Raw genomic sequence first — 13,464 nt, 5'->3', positions numbered from 1 at the left:
TGTTCCTGCGATATCCAAAGGGTCCTGCAGGCCGTGGGGTTCTTGGTGCCAGCTTCTCAGAGCTTCCAGTCAGAGCTCGGGAAGCAGCATCACAGGATGCAACGGGGGAACTGGGTTCTCCACCCAGCCCACTTTTCTGAAGTGCTGGAAAAAGTTTGAATAGTAGGACTTAGCCCACTTGAAATGCAAAAAACGGGATTTTTAGAAATTATCGAGGACTTTGAGGCGGATAAAAGCAGCTGGTGCTCAGTTCCCGGCTCACAGGCAAGGAGCAGGGCTCAAGGTGCTACCAGGGAGTGGTTTTCTCCGGCAGGAGGCCCCTGGCCAGGTCCCAGCGCACCTTCCAGCACAGGGCAGCTCTCTTCTTCTCCGTGGGCACGGTGTAGTTGTTGGGGATGGGGAGGTGCTGCGGACGGTGGGGCAGCTCGGGCTCACAGAGCATCTTCTCCCGGATGCCCCAGCGCACTTCTTTCCACCGATCCTCCCCTGGGATTCCAAATTTCTCCCAATCTCGTTTATATTCAAAATATTTGGCCACGCAGTCAGTTTTCCCCCGGTTACGGCCCAGCAGCTCGAACCGCGGAGGAATGAAGGACTTGGGTTGTTCTGCTGCAGCTCTGTAATGAGAATCATGAGAGCTCTGGCTCCCCAAATCCGCAGGGAGAAAGCAGGGGCTGTCCCTGCGGGGCCACCAGGGATGGGAGGTGTTGCTTGACTCTATTTCCCCCTCAGAGATGCTGTCTTCTGGGCTTGGCCTATGATGAAGCATCTTCTGCCTCAGGCTCCGGGTGTTGGTGCTGCTCCCCGACTCGTCAAAGACCTCCACTCCTCCATCAGGTCTGTGCCTCAGCACCTTTCTTTTCATGACCATCCTCCTGCTTCCCCTCTGATCCTCAGGAAATGCCAGAAGGGTTGATTGCACCCCTAGACCTGTGACCCCCCTGTGTCACCGTGGCCCAAGGAGGGGACGCCCGCTTCGAATCCGGCTTACCCAGCCGGAGGCGGCACTCGGCGCCGTTGGCCCGTAGCGGGTGGGCGGCCGCGCAGACAAAATCCCGGCCCCGCAAGCCGCTGTGGGTGCTCAGCACCAGGACGGCAGTGGAGGGCGAGGGGTCCCCCAGCGCCCGGCCCCCTAGAAGGGAGCCCCAAACACCAGGAGGGATCTCCCCAAACAATGAGGAGGCAGCCCCAAACCCCCAGGAGGACCCCCTGAATCCCAGGGGGGGACCCGAAAACCAGGGAAGGAGCCCCAAACTCCAGGAAGGACCCCGTGAATCCTGGAAGGGAGCCCCAAATACCAGGAGGGAACCCTAACCCTGTGAGGGATGTCCCCAAACCATGATAGTATCCCCTAATACAGAAGGAAGCCCCTAAAACTGGGTAGGACTGCCAAACCAAACCAGGAGGGATTTCCCCCTCCGTAAGGGACACCCAAACTCCGGGAAGGACCCAGGAGAGAGCCTCAAACATCAGGAGCAACACCCCAAACTGGGAGGAGCCCCAAGCACCGTGAGGGTCTGCAAAACATGGGAGGGATCTCCCCAAACCATGACAGAACCCCCTAACGCAGGATTGAGCCTCCAAAACTGGGCAGGAGCCTCGATTCAGGAGGGATCCTCCAAATCCCAGGACAGACCCTCTGGATCCTGAGAGGGAGCCCTAGATGCCAGGAGGGAGCCTGAAGCTGTGGGAAGGACCCCAAAACCTGTGAGGGAGCCCCAAATACTGGGAAGCATCACCCCAAACCATGACAGAACCCTGCATCCCAGGAGGGGCCCCAAACATGAGGAGGGATCTCCCCAAATTGTGATGGGACCCCCTAAACCTGGATGAGGCCTCCAAAACTGGGCAGAGCATGCAAACAGGGAGGGATTCCCCCCACCCCACCCTATAAGGGATCCCCAGATGCCGGGAGGGAGCTCTCGACACCCAGGAGGAATCCACATCTCATCCCAGGAGAGACCCCCCACCCTGTGAGGAACCCCCAACTCCTGGAGGTCCACAGAGATGATCCAAGGCCTGGAGCACCTCTGCTATGAGGCAGGCTGACAGAGTGGGGGTTGTTCAGCCTGGAGAAGGCTCCTAGGACATCTTAGAGTAGCTTCCAGTACTGAAAGGGACGCAAGGAAAGCTGGGGAGGGACTTTTAATCAGGGAGTGCTGGGATAGGACAAGGGGGAACAGTTTTAAATTGGAAGGGGGAAGATTTAGATTAGACATTAGGAAGAAATTCTTCACTCTGAGGGTGGGGAGGCCCTGGCCCAGGTTGCCCAGAGCAGGGGTGGCTGCCCCATCCCTGGAGGGGTTCAAGGCCAGGTTGGATGTTCTTTAAGGTCCCTTCAAACTCAAGCCATTCCATGATTCTATAAAATAGCCCACAGACCATAAGTCTTTTCACACACTTTATTAAAGGAATTCCTGAGGCATCACAGATGTAACAACCTTGGTGTCTCATGCAGGGTCTGTTCCCTGCCCCAAATCCCCAGGCTCCCTGCAGTCTTGTTCCTGCGATATCCAAAGGGTCCTGCAGGCCGTGGGGTTCTTGGTGCCAGCTTCTCAGAGCTTCCAGTCAGAGCTCGGGAAGCAGCATCACAGGATGCAACGGGGGAACTGGGTTCTCCACCCAGCCCACTTTTCTGAAGTGCTGGAAAAAGTTTGAATAGTAGGACTTAGCCCACTTGAAATGCAAAAAACGGGATTTTTAGAAATTATCGAGGACTTTGAGGCGGATAAAAGCAGCTGGTGCTCAGTTCCCGGCTCACAGGCAAGGAGCAGGGCTCAAGGTGCTACCAGGGAGTGGTTTTCTCCGGCAGGAGGCCCCTGGCCAGGTCCCAGCGCACCTTCCAGCACAGGGCAGCTCTCTTCTTCTCCGTGGGCACGGTGTAGTTGTTGGGGATGGGGAGGTGCTGCGGACGGTGGGGCAGCTCGGGCTGACAGAGCATCTTCTTCCGGATGCCCCAGCGCACTTCTTTCCACCGATCCTCCCCTGGGATTCCAAATTTCTCCCAATCTCGTTTATATTCAACATATTTGGCCACGCAGTCAGTTTTCCCCCGGTTACGGCCCAGCAGCTCGAACCGCGGAGGAATGAAGGACTTGGGTTGTTCTGCTGCAGCTCTGTAATGAGAATCATGAGAGCTCTGGCTCCCCAAATCCGCAGGGAGAAAGCAGGGGCTGTCCCTGCGGGGCCACCAGGGATGGGAGCTGTTGCTTGACTCTATTTCCCCCTCAGAGATGCTGTCTTCTGGGCTTGGCCTATGATGAAGCATCTTCTGCCTCAGGCTCCGGGTGTTGGTGCTGCTCCCCGACTCGTCAAAGACCTCCACTCCTCCATCAGGTCTGTGCCTCAGCACCTTTCTTTTCATGACCATCCTCCTGCTTCCCCTCTGATCCTCAGGAAATGCCAGAAGGGTTGATTGCACCCCTAGACCTGTGACCCCCCTGTGTCACCGTGGCCCAAGGAGGGGACGCCCGCTTCGAATCCGGCTTACCCAGCCGGAGGCGGCACTCGGCGCCGTTGGCCCGTAGCGGGTGGGCGGCCGCGCAGACAAAATCCCGGCCCCGCAAGCCGCTGTGGGTGCTCAGCACCAGGACGGCAGTGGAGGGCGAGGGGTCCCCCAGCGCCCGGCCCCCTAGAAGGGAGCCCCAAACACCAGGAGGGATCTCCCCAAACAATGAGGAGGCAGCCCCAAACCCCCAGGAGGACCCCCTGAATCCCAGGGGGGGACCCGAAAACCAGGGAAGGAGCCCCAAACTCCAGGAAGGACCCCGTGAATCCTGGAAGGGAGCCCCAAATACCAGGAGGGAACCCTAACCCTGTGAGGGATGTCCCCAAACCATGATAGTATCCCCTAATACAGAAGGAAGCCCCTAAAACTGGGTAGGACTGCCAAACCAAACCAGGAGGGATTTCCCCCTCCGTAAGGGACACCCAAACTCCGGGAAGGACCCAGGAGAGAGCCTCAAACATCAGGAGCAACACCCCAAACTGGGAGGAGCCCCAAGCACCGTGAGGGTCTGCAAAACATGGGAGGGATCTCCCCAAACCATGACAGAACCCCCTAACGCAGGATTGAGCCTCCAAAACTGGGCAGGACCCTCGATTCAGGAGGGATCCTCCAAATCCCAGGACAGACCCTCTGGATCCTGAGAGGGAGCCCTAGATGCCAGGAGGGAGCCTGAAGCTGTGGGAAGGACCCCAAAACCTGTGAGGGAGCCCCAAATACTGGGAAGCATCACCCCAAACCATGACAGAACCCTGCATCCCAGGAGGGGCCCCAAACATGAGGAGGGATCTCCCCAAATTGTGATGGGACCCCCTAAACCTGGATGAGGCCTCCAAAACTGGGCAGAGCATGCAAACAGGGAGGGATTCCCCCCACCCCACCCTATAAGGGATCCCCAGATGCCGGGAGGGAGCTCTCGACACCTAGGAGGAATCCACATCTCATCCCAGGAGAGCCCCCCCACCCTGTGAGGAACCCCCAACTCCTGGAGGTCCACAGAGATGATCCAAGGCCTGGAGCACCTCTGCTATGAGGCAGGCTGACAGAGTGGGGGTTGTTCAGCCTGGAGAAGGCTCCTAGGACACCTTAGAGTAGCTTCCAGTACTGAAAGGGACTCAAGGAAAGCTGGGGAGGGGCTTTTAATCAGGGAGTGCCGGGATAGGACAAGGGGGAACAGTTTTAAATTGGAAGGGGGAAGATTTAGATTAGACATTAGGAAGAAATTCTTCGCTCTGAGGGTGGGGAGGCCCTGGCCCAGGTTGCCCAGAGCAGGGGTGGCTGCCCCATCCCTGGAGGGGTTCAAGGCCAGGTCGGATGTTCTTTAAGGTCCCTTCAAACTCAAGCCATTCCATGATTCTATAAAATAGCCCACAGACCATAAGTCTTTTCACAAACTTTATTAAAGGAATTTTTAGAAATTGTCGAGAACTTTGAGGCGGATAAAAGCAGCTGGTGCTCAGTTCCCGCCTCACAGGCAAGGAGCAGGGCTCAAGGTGCTACCAGGGAGTGGTTTTCTCCGGCAGGAGGCCCCTGGCCAGGTCCCAGCGCACCTTCCAGCACAGGGCAGCTCTCTTCTTCTCCGTGGGCACGGTGTAGTTGTTGGGGATGGGGAGGTGCTGCGGACGGTGGGGCAGCTCGGGCTCACAGAGCATCTTCTTCCGGATGCCCCAGCGCACTTCTTTCCACCGATCCTCCCCTGGGATTCCAAATTTCTCCCAATCTCGTTTATAGTCAACATATTTGGCCACGCAGTCAGTTTTCCCCCGGTTACGGCCCAGCAGCTCGAACCGCGGAGGAATGAAGGACTTGGGTTGTTCTGCTGCAGCTCTGTAAGGAGAATCATGAGAGCTCTGGCTCCCCAAATCCGCAGGGAGAAAGCAGGGGCTGTCCCTGCGGGGCCACCAGGGATGGGAGGTGTTGCTTGACTCTATTTCCCCCTCAGAGCTGCTGTCTTCTGGGCTTGGCCTATGATGAAGCATCTTCTGCCTCAGGCTCCGGGTGTTGGTGCTGCTCCCCGACTCGTGAAAGACCTCCACTCCTCCATCAGGTCTGTGCCTCAGCACCTTTCTTTTCATGACCATCCTCCTGCTTCCCCTCTGATCCTCAGGAAATGCCAGAAGGCTTGATCGCACCCCTAGACCGAGAGAGGCCTGGGCATAGAGATCATCGTTGGGCTGTGCTTGCTCCTCAGCTGCCGGAGTGACCCAGATACACCGCTCCGGTCCCCACATCTCCTTAGTTTCTGCCAGACTGGGTGGATCCTGCAAAAAATAAACTGCAGTTAATTTATCGTGGCACATTTAAGCTGGCTGAAGAGATCAAGGGCTTGGACCCTCAGTGCCTGGGGGTCAGGGGTGCAATTTAGGTGGTGGTTGGTCTCTGGGGCCCTGGGAATGCTGGCTGCAATTCCAAACCTCCCGCTGCCAGCGAAAGGCCCTTTCCCTACAGCAGATGGAAGCACAGCACAGCTGTAAAGCAGCCCCCAAATTCCTGCTTGAATTACACAAAGTATGAAGGGGATAATGGACAAAGACAGGACAGGTTCAGCCCAACCTGTGAGCGCCGAGCAGTCATAACGGTGTCGGAATCATAGAATGCTTTGGGTTGGAAGGGACCTTCACAGATCAGGCTTCCCTTGTTCTTTTATAAACATGGTAGTATCTGGTCCCGATTTAACCCAGGGGCATCCAAGAGGGCGTTTTCCTGCCTCCGAGAAGGAAAAGGCTCAGTCGGTACTTTTAGGTGTTGTCTACGGTAGCCTGAGGGCTGTTTGAGTCTGGTTACAGTAAACCTCAAGCCCTGCTGTGAAAGGGGATCCGGACATAGTTTCCACTTGCTCCACAGGCCTAAGAATACTTTGTGCTGCAAAGCGGGTTTGAAAAACCACAAGTTTGCACCCGCCAGGGATGTTTCTTGGCTCGGCGCCGCTGCACCACGAAGCCAGTGAGGTTGCCAGCACCTTGCGTCCGCCACTCCAGCCGCACCTCGGTGCGCGCCCGCGTGTACCGCAGCTTGCTGATGGTGACGTTGGGGGGGGCCGGGTACCCTGCGGGGACAACGCCCGGCAAGAGCGGCTGAATCCCCCAAACCCACCTCGAGGACCACCCCCCCACCCCTGCTTCCCAGGACTCACGATCCACGCGGAGGCGGATGGGGAGGCTGGCAGTGCCTACGGCGTTGGCTGCGGTGCAGCGGTAGATCCCGCTGTCCCCCGGCCACTCGGCCTCCCAGATGGTGAGGTTGAGCCACGCTTCTCCCCGCTCCAGCTGGTACTTGGCCGACCCCGACGTCACCTCCCGCTCCCTGGGGTCGTACCAAGCCACGGTGGCTCCGAGGTCAGTGCCGCTGCCTTGCCACCGGCACGCCAACTGCGCCTCGCCGCCCTCCAGCACCGCCACCTCGCTCCTCTCCGCCTCCAGCTTGGGGACGTCTGTGCGGCGAGAGGCACGGAGCCACGGAGACCTGTGACCCCCCTGTGTCACCGTGGCCCAAGGAGGGGACGCCCGCTTCGAATCCGGCTTACCCAGCCGGAGGCGGCACTCGGCGCCGTTGGCCCGTAGCGGGTGGGCGGCCGCGCAGACAAAATCCCGGCCCCGCAAGCCGCTGTGGGTGCTCAGCACCAGGACGGCAGTGGAGGGCGAGGGGTCCCCCAGCGCAGGGTGACTGGCGGCGTCCCCCCCTCCCACCGGCACCGCAGCGTCACGTACTCGTTACCCTTGGTGACCGCCACCGCGCAGGAGGGTGCCGTCGGCTGGGACCCCTGTGGGACGGAGAGGCATCAGGGCGGGGATGCCAAAGCGTCCCCCAGAAGGGTGACAGCCACCCCGGGCGACTGTGCCACGGGCACCCCCAGCTTGGGGTCGCCTGGGGTGATGAGCGCCCGGCCACGCGTCCCTCGGGGTGGCCGCGGCACAGGGTCACGGCGGCTCCACCAACCGGGGCGTCACAAAGGGTTTTTCTCCGCGGGGACACGACCCACGGGCACTCACACAGGGTGGTCCCGCACGTAGCCCCCCGTGGCAGCGCGGGGTGGGAGGCCAGGCAGGAGAAGGAGCTGCCGTTCCTGGTGGCCGCCCCTGGCTGGATGCTGGTGGCCATGGAAAGACTCGACCCCGACGCCACCTCGTCCTCATCCTCCTTCACGGGAGGCCAGGGGCCCACCCAGCGCAGCCGTGCCAGGGGGAGGCCCCCCGGCCAGCGGCACCGCAGGGCCACGTCCCGCAGGTCACCGGTGGCCAGGGCAGAGCAGGTGGGGCTGCCGGGTGGTGGATCTGCAGGAGACCATCAGAGCTGGGGGACGCCGGGCTGTTACCCTCCTCCCACATTGCCCTTCACACCTACATCCTCACCAGAAGCTGCCTTGGTCTATCTCGCCCCAGGGGCACCCGTGGGGCCGCCCCTGTTCCAGGGTTACTTACAGTAGACGGTGAGGACAATGGTGGCCTGGGTGCGGGTTTGGAGGTGGGTATTCTCGGCCAGGCAGGTGTAGGTGCCCGCCTGGGCGCGAGTGATGGCAGAGATGGCGTAGGTCTGGCCGGTGTGGACCTGGGAGCTGTTGTGGAGCCAGACGTAGCGACTAGGGGGGTTGGAGGGAGCCAGGCAGCTCAGCACCACGTCCTCCCTCTCGCCCGCCGAGAAGCCCCCCTGTTCAGGGGAGAAGGGCTCCACGCTGATGGCTGGCTCGTCGGGGCCATCTGCGGTGACATGGGGACCCTCAGTCATCGGGACATCCCCAGAGAGGGGACACAGCCACACCTGGGGCATCCTCCCTCTGGTGGGGAACCAGGCTGGGAAGTCTCCTTAGAAAACGTGCACCATCGTGGCTGTGAACATCACCGTGGTGGCCATGGACGTCCCGGGGTGGGTGGTGGGCGTGGAGGCCCCATGGTGCCGTAGGGCATGGTGGCCATGGACACACCATGCTGGCCTGGTGGCTGTGGAGGTGGCACAGTGCGTGGTGACCATGGACACAGACAGGCCACGCGGTGGCTGAGGAGGTACCTCGGTGGCACTGCACGTGGTGGCCATGGCTGTACCACGGGGCCACCATGGTGGTAGGGTGCTTGGTGGTCACAGCCACATCATAGTAGCCAGGTGGCTGGATGCTTGGTCGCCATGGCCAGGCCATGGTGGCATCTCCAGCCCTGAGGATGCCCTCACAGTCCCCCGGGAAGGTGAGGCCACTCACAGATGATGTCCAGGTAGACGGGCTCGCTGGTGCAGTTGTTGACTTGGTTGCGCACGGTGCAGGCGTACCAGCCCGCGTGGCTCCGGTTGGCGGGCGTCAGGCGCAGCTCTGCCCCGGAGCCCCCCATCCCCATGGGGGACGGCAGGGGACCCCCCCGGGGCTCCCGGTGCTGCCAGGAGAAGCTCAGCGGCTTGGTCCCCTCCCGCACAGAGCACGTCAGGGCCACCGTCGCCCCCTCCGCCGCCACTGCCGCCGTCGGCCGCACAAAGGGCTTGGAGACGGGCACTGGGGGCACCAAGCCGTGAGCAGCCCCATCCCCCGGGCCCCCCACGAGCCCCCAGGGCCCCCAACAGGGGGCATCTTTCCAGCCCAGACCGTGTATTGGCTAGTGATGTGCTATGGCAGCAAGCAGGATGGCTAGTGAGAATGTCTATGGGCTAATGAGGGGGTGTCCTGGCGGTGGGCGTGGGGAGTAGCTAGAGCAGCCACAGACAGGCTAATGTGACCGCTTAGGGGCTACTGGGATGCTGGATTGGCCAGGGCAAGGAGATGGTGCTGGCTAGCAGGACGCTACGATGGCTAGTGGGGTGCTTTGCCGGGCAGCAAGGCTCTGCTTTGGCTTATGGGGCCCTTCGCTGGCTAATGGTGAGCTACTTCAGCTAGTGGAATGCTATGTCGGCTAGTGTGCTGCCGTGTTGGCTAGCCCAGTGCTACATTGGCTTGGCTGCTACGTTGGCTAGTGTGATGCTGTTGGCTAGCACAGCACTACGTTGGCTCGTGGGGTGCCACGTTGGCTAATGGGGTGCTTTCCTGCTTAGTGGAGTGTTGCACTGGCTGCAAGCCGCTGTGTTGGCTAGCAGAGCTCTACACTGGCTAGTGGCACGCTTCAGTGAGTAGTGGGGCCCTTCAGTGGCTACTGAGCTCTTCATTGGCCAGGAGCACGCTACACTGGCCAGTGGAAGACTCCCATGGGCTAGCAGGCTCTTCAGTGGCCAGCAGCACACACTGCTGGCCTGTGAAAGACTCTAGGGCTCACGGGCAAGCGCAGGGATCCCCGGGAACGCGACGGTGGCCATCGGCCAGTGCTTACCCAAGACGCGCAAGAGGACAGCGGCGTAGCCAACGTGGAGTCGCCCACGCTCCGGGAAGAGCCCCTGGCAGAGGAATCGCCCCTGGGCGCCCGCCCGCAGCTCCCGCAGCTCCAGCGTCCCGTTGCGCAGGGTCACCCTGCCCAGCGTCCCCGCGCCGGGGGCCACTGCCACCTCTCTGCCTGAGCCCACGGCCACTGCCCGCGGCGGCCCTGAGCCCTCCGGCTCCGCCACGAAACTCCAGAAGACGACAGCCTGTGTGTTGGTGGCTAAGGACACAACCGTCAACACTTGGAGCCAATAAAAACACATCTGCACTGAGCGTAGGGATAAATTCCAAATTCCTGTTGCACAGGAGGAACACCACCACCCTAGCAAGGATTTAATTCCATTCTGTTAGAGACAGGCTTGGTGACAGCGAAGGGACAACCCCTGACCCCTGCCCAGCAGCCCACGAGCTCCCGGCTCTTCCAGTCCCCAAACTGCTCCACTCGGGCTCCGCGACAGCAGCTCCTGCCGCCACCTAGCGAGAGCCCGTTATTCCGTTTTCTAACAACTCCGCTTTTCTCCCCATTCTTTCTTTCTGAGCTTTTTCTCCAGGTTTTTGTGGCAGAAAGGTACCTGTCGCTGCTGCCTGGAGACAAGCAGCGGAGTTCTGGAGCCAGCTCCTGCTGCTTCCCCGTTTCCTGACCACTCTGAGCGCATCCAGAGGTGCCGCTGAGGAGCATCACCCCAAGCCGAGCGCCATGGGGATTCCTCCCACCCTGCAGAGCCAGGGCTCTGAAAACCTCGGCCACAGAACCAGAACAAAACCAGGGACAAGAACCGCTGGGGCTGAGGGCTCCCCTGCCTCCTCCCAGCATCCCAACAAAACCAAACTATGTGGGGAAACTCTTTAGAGAACTGGAACATCTTCCCCTGTAACTTTTCCTTCTGTTCCTGAACCAAAACTGGGACGGGGGGGCAGCACACCCCTGGTCCTCACTCAGTTTTCCAGCCTCTCGAGCTCATCCATGTCATCTGGGTCCAGCTCCTTGATCTTGGTCTCTGTAGGAAGGAAACAAAAATTGCCAGTGTTGGGCACGAGCTGGTAAAACCAAAGCCCGGCCGCCGGTGAGCTGGCATTTGTGCCGCTTGCGTGCACAGGCATGGGTGGGAACGCTCCTGTGTGGGTGGGATTTCCAGTCCACGGCCCTCAAGCAACAGCCAAGGAAACTGGGAGAAGGCACAGTGCCAAGTGAGGGAGTGCAGTGGCCTGGACTCTGAAAGCAAGAAGTGCCCCAAACCAGAAGCAGCGTGTCCGAGAGAGGAGCCCTAAGCCAGAAGCACCTTGTCCGAAAGTGAGAGGTCCCAAGCCAGAAGCAGCATGTCCCAATCGGTTTCCAAAGCCGCTCCCACCCTCTCCTCCCACCTCCAAACCGATGCAGGACAGGGGAGGTTCGTTAATCTCATCAGGCACCCCCAGCCCTCAAATCCCAACGTCACAGCGTTAAAAAGCAAAAGTCTGGGCATTCTTCCGCTGGATTTTCATCCCGCGGGAATCCCGCAGTGGGCTGCTTTGGCCAAGGCTGACTTCACTCCCACAACCGGGCTGAGCTCAGCCAGGTACCAGCTGCCCTGGGACAGGGAAAAGGCAGATAAAATGCCTGAAGGAGGGAAGTGAAAAGCGGTGCTGAGGCAAACCAGGTACCTGTGAAGGCCCTGGCAAGTCACACACAAAATCTCAGGCTACTGAACAAACGGCCCAGTGGCCAGCTGGACACACAGTGCTGGGTGGGGAGAACGGGCTGAGGGGCTGGATCAAAGCGTCACAGTGACTGCGGTCACATCAGGCTGGCGACCAGTCCCTAGTGGCATTCCGCGGGGTTCATCCCAGGGCCAGCGCTCCTCAGCATTCTCAGAAATTACCTGGATGCGGGACTGGAAGCTTTAATAACTCAGTTTGGGGATGTCATGGAAGTGGGTGAGCTGCTGACACCCCAGAGAGCAGAGAGGCCCCACAGAGGGATCGGACAAACGGGAGAGATGGGCAATCACGACCACAGGGAGTTTAACTGGGGCGAGGGCCTTGTTCTGCCCCTGGGACACGGATGGATGGACAGCCCGGGGAGCGCGAGGCTGGAGAGCAGCCCTGCAGAAAGGGATCAGGGGGTTCTGGTCCATGGCAAGTCGGCCACGAGGTAGCAGTGACCTGGCAGCCAACCACGTCCTGGGTGCATCCAGCACGGCATCGCTCGCCAAGCGAGGGAGGGGATTGTCCCGCTCTGCTCCGCACTGGGGCCCCACCTTGAGCACCGGGGACAGTTTGGGAGCCACAGGATAAAAAGGATCTAAAGCTGCTGGAGTGTCCAGAGGAGGGCACAGAGTTTTAAGAGTTTAGAGGGGAAGTGTATGAGAAGTGGCTGAAGTCCCTTGGTCTGATCAGCCTGGAAAAGATGAGACTGAAGAGAAACCTCATCGCGCTATGCAGCTTCCTCAATGGGGAGGAGGAGGAGCAGGCACTGAGCTCTTCCCTCTGGACATGAGGGCATGGCATGAAGATGCCAGGGCAGGGTTAGGTTGGACATTGGGAAAAGGTTCTTCCCCCAGAGGGTGGTGGAGCGCAGGAACAGCTCCCAGGGAAGCAGTCCCAAGGCTGACAATATTCCAGAAGTGTTTGGCCAACGCCCCCAGCCCCACAGTGTGAATTGTGGGGTTGTCCTGTGCAGGGACAGGAGTTGGACTTGATGAGACTTGGGGGTCCCCTCCCACTAAGGACATTCTGTGATTCTGTTTCTCTGAAAACGTCTGCTATGGATAAAAACCCCCTCAAAGGGCAAGGGGGACAGAAGGGAGGCTCCACCTGGTGCCTGTGCCGAGTAAGACACGCCCAGGGAGAAGAGCAGCCCAATAAGGTCCCTTTGCAGATGGGAAATGAGCTGAAGGGAGATCACCAGTCCCAGAACCTATCCCAGCGAGGCAGATACATGTGAATGCTTACGGAAATACTCCTCTATCTTGTGCACAAGCCCCACGTTACAGCTTTCCACCATGCTGAAGGCGATGCCCTTCTTCCCAAAGCGTCCAGTTCGCCCGATGCGGTGGAGATAGGTCTCAAAATCTGGCTCGTTTCTTCTCCGAGAGGTGGGGAGGCTGAAGTTCACCACGATGGTGACTTGCTGCACATCGATCCCTGAGAAACAGTGAGATCAGGGCTGCGGGAAAGGCTCCCTGGGCCCAACATATCCCGTAGGATCCCTGCCTTAAGCCATGCTGCCACCAGAAGCAGCAGATGCCAGGAGGTGTGTTTCACCCCCTTCGGAATTGCAAGGGGCACTGGGTTTTCCAGAGGTACCTCTGGCGCAGACATTGGTGACAATGAGGACCTTCTCCTTTCCTTCGCGGAAGCGCTGGATGATGTTGGCCCGCTGCGGCACCATCAGCTCCGCTGTCAGCATCGCCACTTGGTGCCCGTCCTGGCTCATCTCCGCCGCCAGCCAGCTCGCACTCCTCCGAGTCTGAGGTGTGGCGAGAGGCAGGCTGAGGTTCCGCAGCAGCCCTCCCACCGCTCTGCTCCCTCCCAGCCAACCCTTCACTGCTATTTCCCCCTGTTTTGAGTCTCCTGCTCCTTTCGAGGGACCTCCTGGTGCTTTTTAACACTCAACCACCTCCCTGGGCAGCCTGTTCCAGTACCCAATGACCCT

The 13,464-nt window shown here is 59.8% G+C and overlaps 5 protein-coding genes across 5 annotated transcripts; all 5 read right to left on the bottom strand.

Annotated features, from left to right (window-relative positions):
- Positions 1–286: 286 nt before the first annotated feature.
- LOC138734219 (centriolar and ciliogenesis-associated protein HYLS1-like) lies at positions 287–1,736 on the bottom strand. The gene is made up of 3 exons (XM_069881792.1): positions 1,727–1,736; positions 951–1,132; positions 287–892 (listed from the first exon to the last, which is right to left on the bottom strand). Exons 1-3 carry the CDS (start codon positions 1,734–1,736, stop codon positions 287–289), a joined length of 798 nt encoding a protein of 265 aa, XP_069737893.1.
- A 1,049-nt stretch (positions 1,737–2,785) lies between these two features.
- On the bottom strand, positions 2,786–4,235 carry LOC138734218 (centriolar and ciliogenesis-associated protein HYLS1-like). Its single transcript, XM_069881791.1, has 3 exons — positions 4,226–4,235; positions 3,450–3,631; positions 2,786–3,385 (listed from the first exon to the last, which is right to left on the bottom strand). Exons 1-3 carry the CDS (start codon positions 4,233–4,235, stop codon positions 2,786–2,788), a joined length of 792 nt encoding a protein of 263 aa, XP_069737892.1.
- A 766-nt stretch (positions 4,236–5,001) lies between these two features.
- On the bottom strand, positions 5,002–6,477 carry LOC138734217 (centriolar and ciliogenesis-associated protein HYLS1-like). The gene is made up of 2 exons (XM_069881790.1): positions 6,465–6,477; positions 5,002–6,367 (listed from the first exon to the last, which is right to left on the bottom strand). The coding sequence occupies exon 2, from the start codon at positions 5,803–5,805 to the stop codon at positions 5,002–5,004; it is 804 nt and encodes a 267-aa protein (XP_069737891.1). The 5' UTR covers positions 5,806–6,367; positions 6,465–6,477.
- LOC138734216 (V-set and immunoglobulin domain-containing protein 10-like 2) lies at positions 6,352–10,509 on the bottom strand. The gene is given in 10 exon segments (XM_069881789.1): positions 6,352–6,551; positions 6,639–6,935; positions 7,029–7,154; positions 7,157–7,256; positions 7,478–7,776; positions 7,924–8,199; positions 8,694–9,053; positions 9,784–10,050; positions 10,219–10,304; positions 10,403–10,509. Coding segments are annotated over 10 exon segments (2,118 nt in total).
- LOC138734215 (ATP-dependent RNA helicase DDX25-like) lies at positions 10,112–13,245 on the bottom strand. Its single transcript, XM_069881787.1, has 3 exons — positions 13,116–13,245; positions 12,762–12,953; positions 10,112–10,828 (listed from the first exon to the last, which is right to left on the bottom strand). Exons 1-3 carry the CDS (start codon positions 13,243–13,245, stop codon positions 10,767–10,769), a joined length of 384 nt encoding a protein of 127 aa, XP_069737888.1. The 3' UTR covers positions 10,112–10,766.
- Between the last annotated feature and the right edge of the window lie 219 nt (positions 13,246–13,464).

This window comes from Phaenicophaeus curvirostris, unplaced genomic scaffold (genome assembly GCF_032191515.1).
Source record: "Phaenicophaeus curvirostris isolate KB17595 unplaced genomic scaffold, BPBGC_Pcur_1.0 scaffold_69, whole genome shotgun sequence".
NCBI lineage: Eukaryota > Metazoa > Chordata > Aves > Cuculiformes > Cuculidae > Phaenicophaeus > Phaenicophaeus curvirostris.
This window is presented reverse-complemented; position numbering and strand designations above follow the sequence as displayed.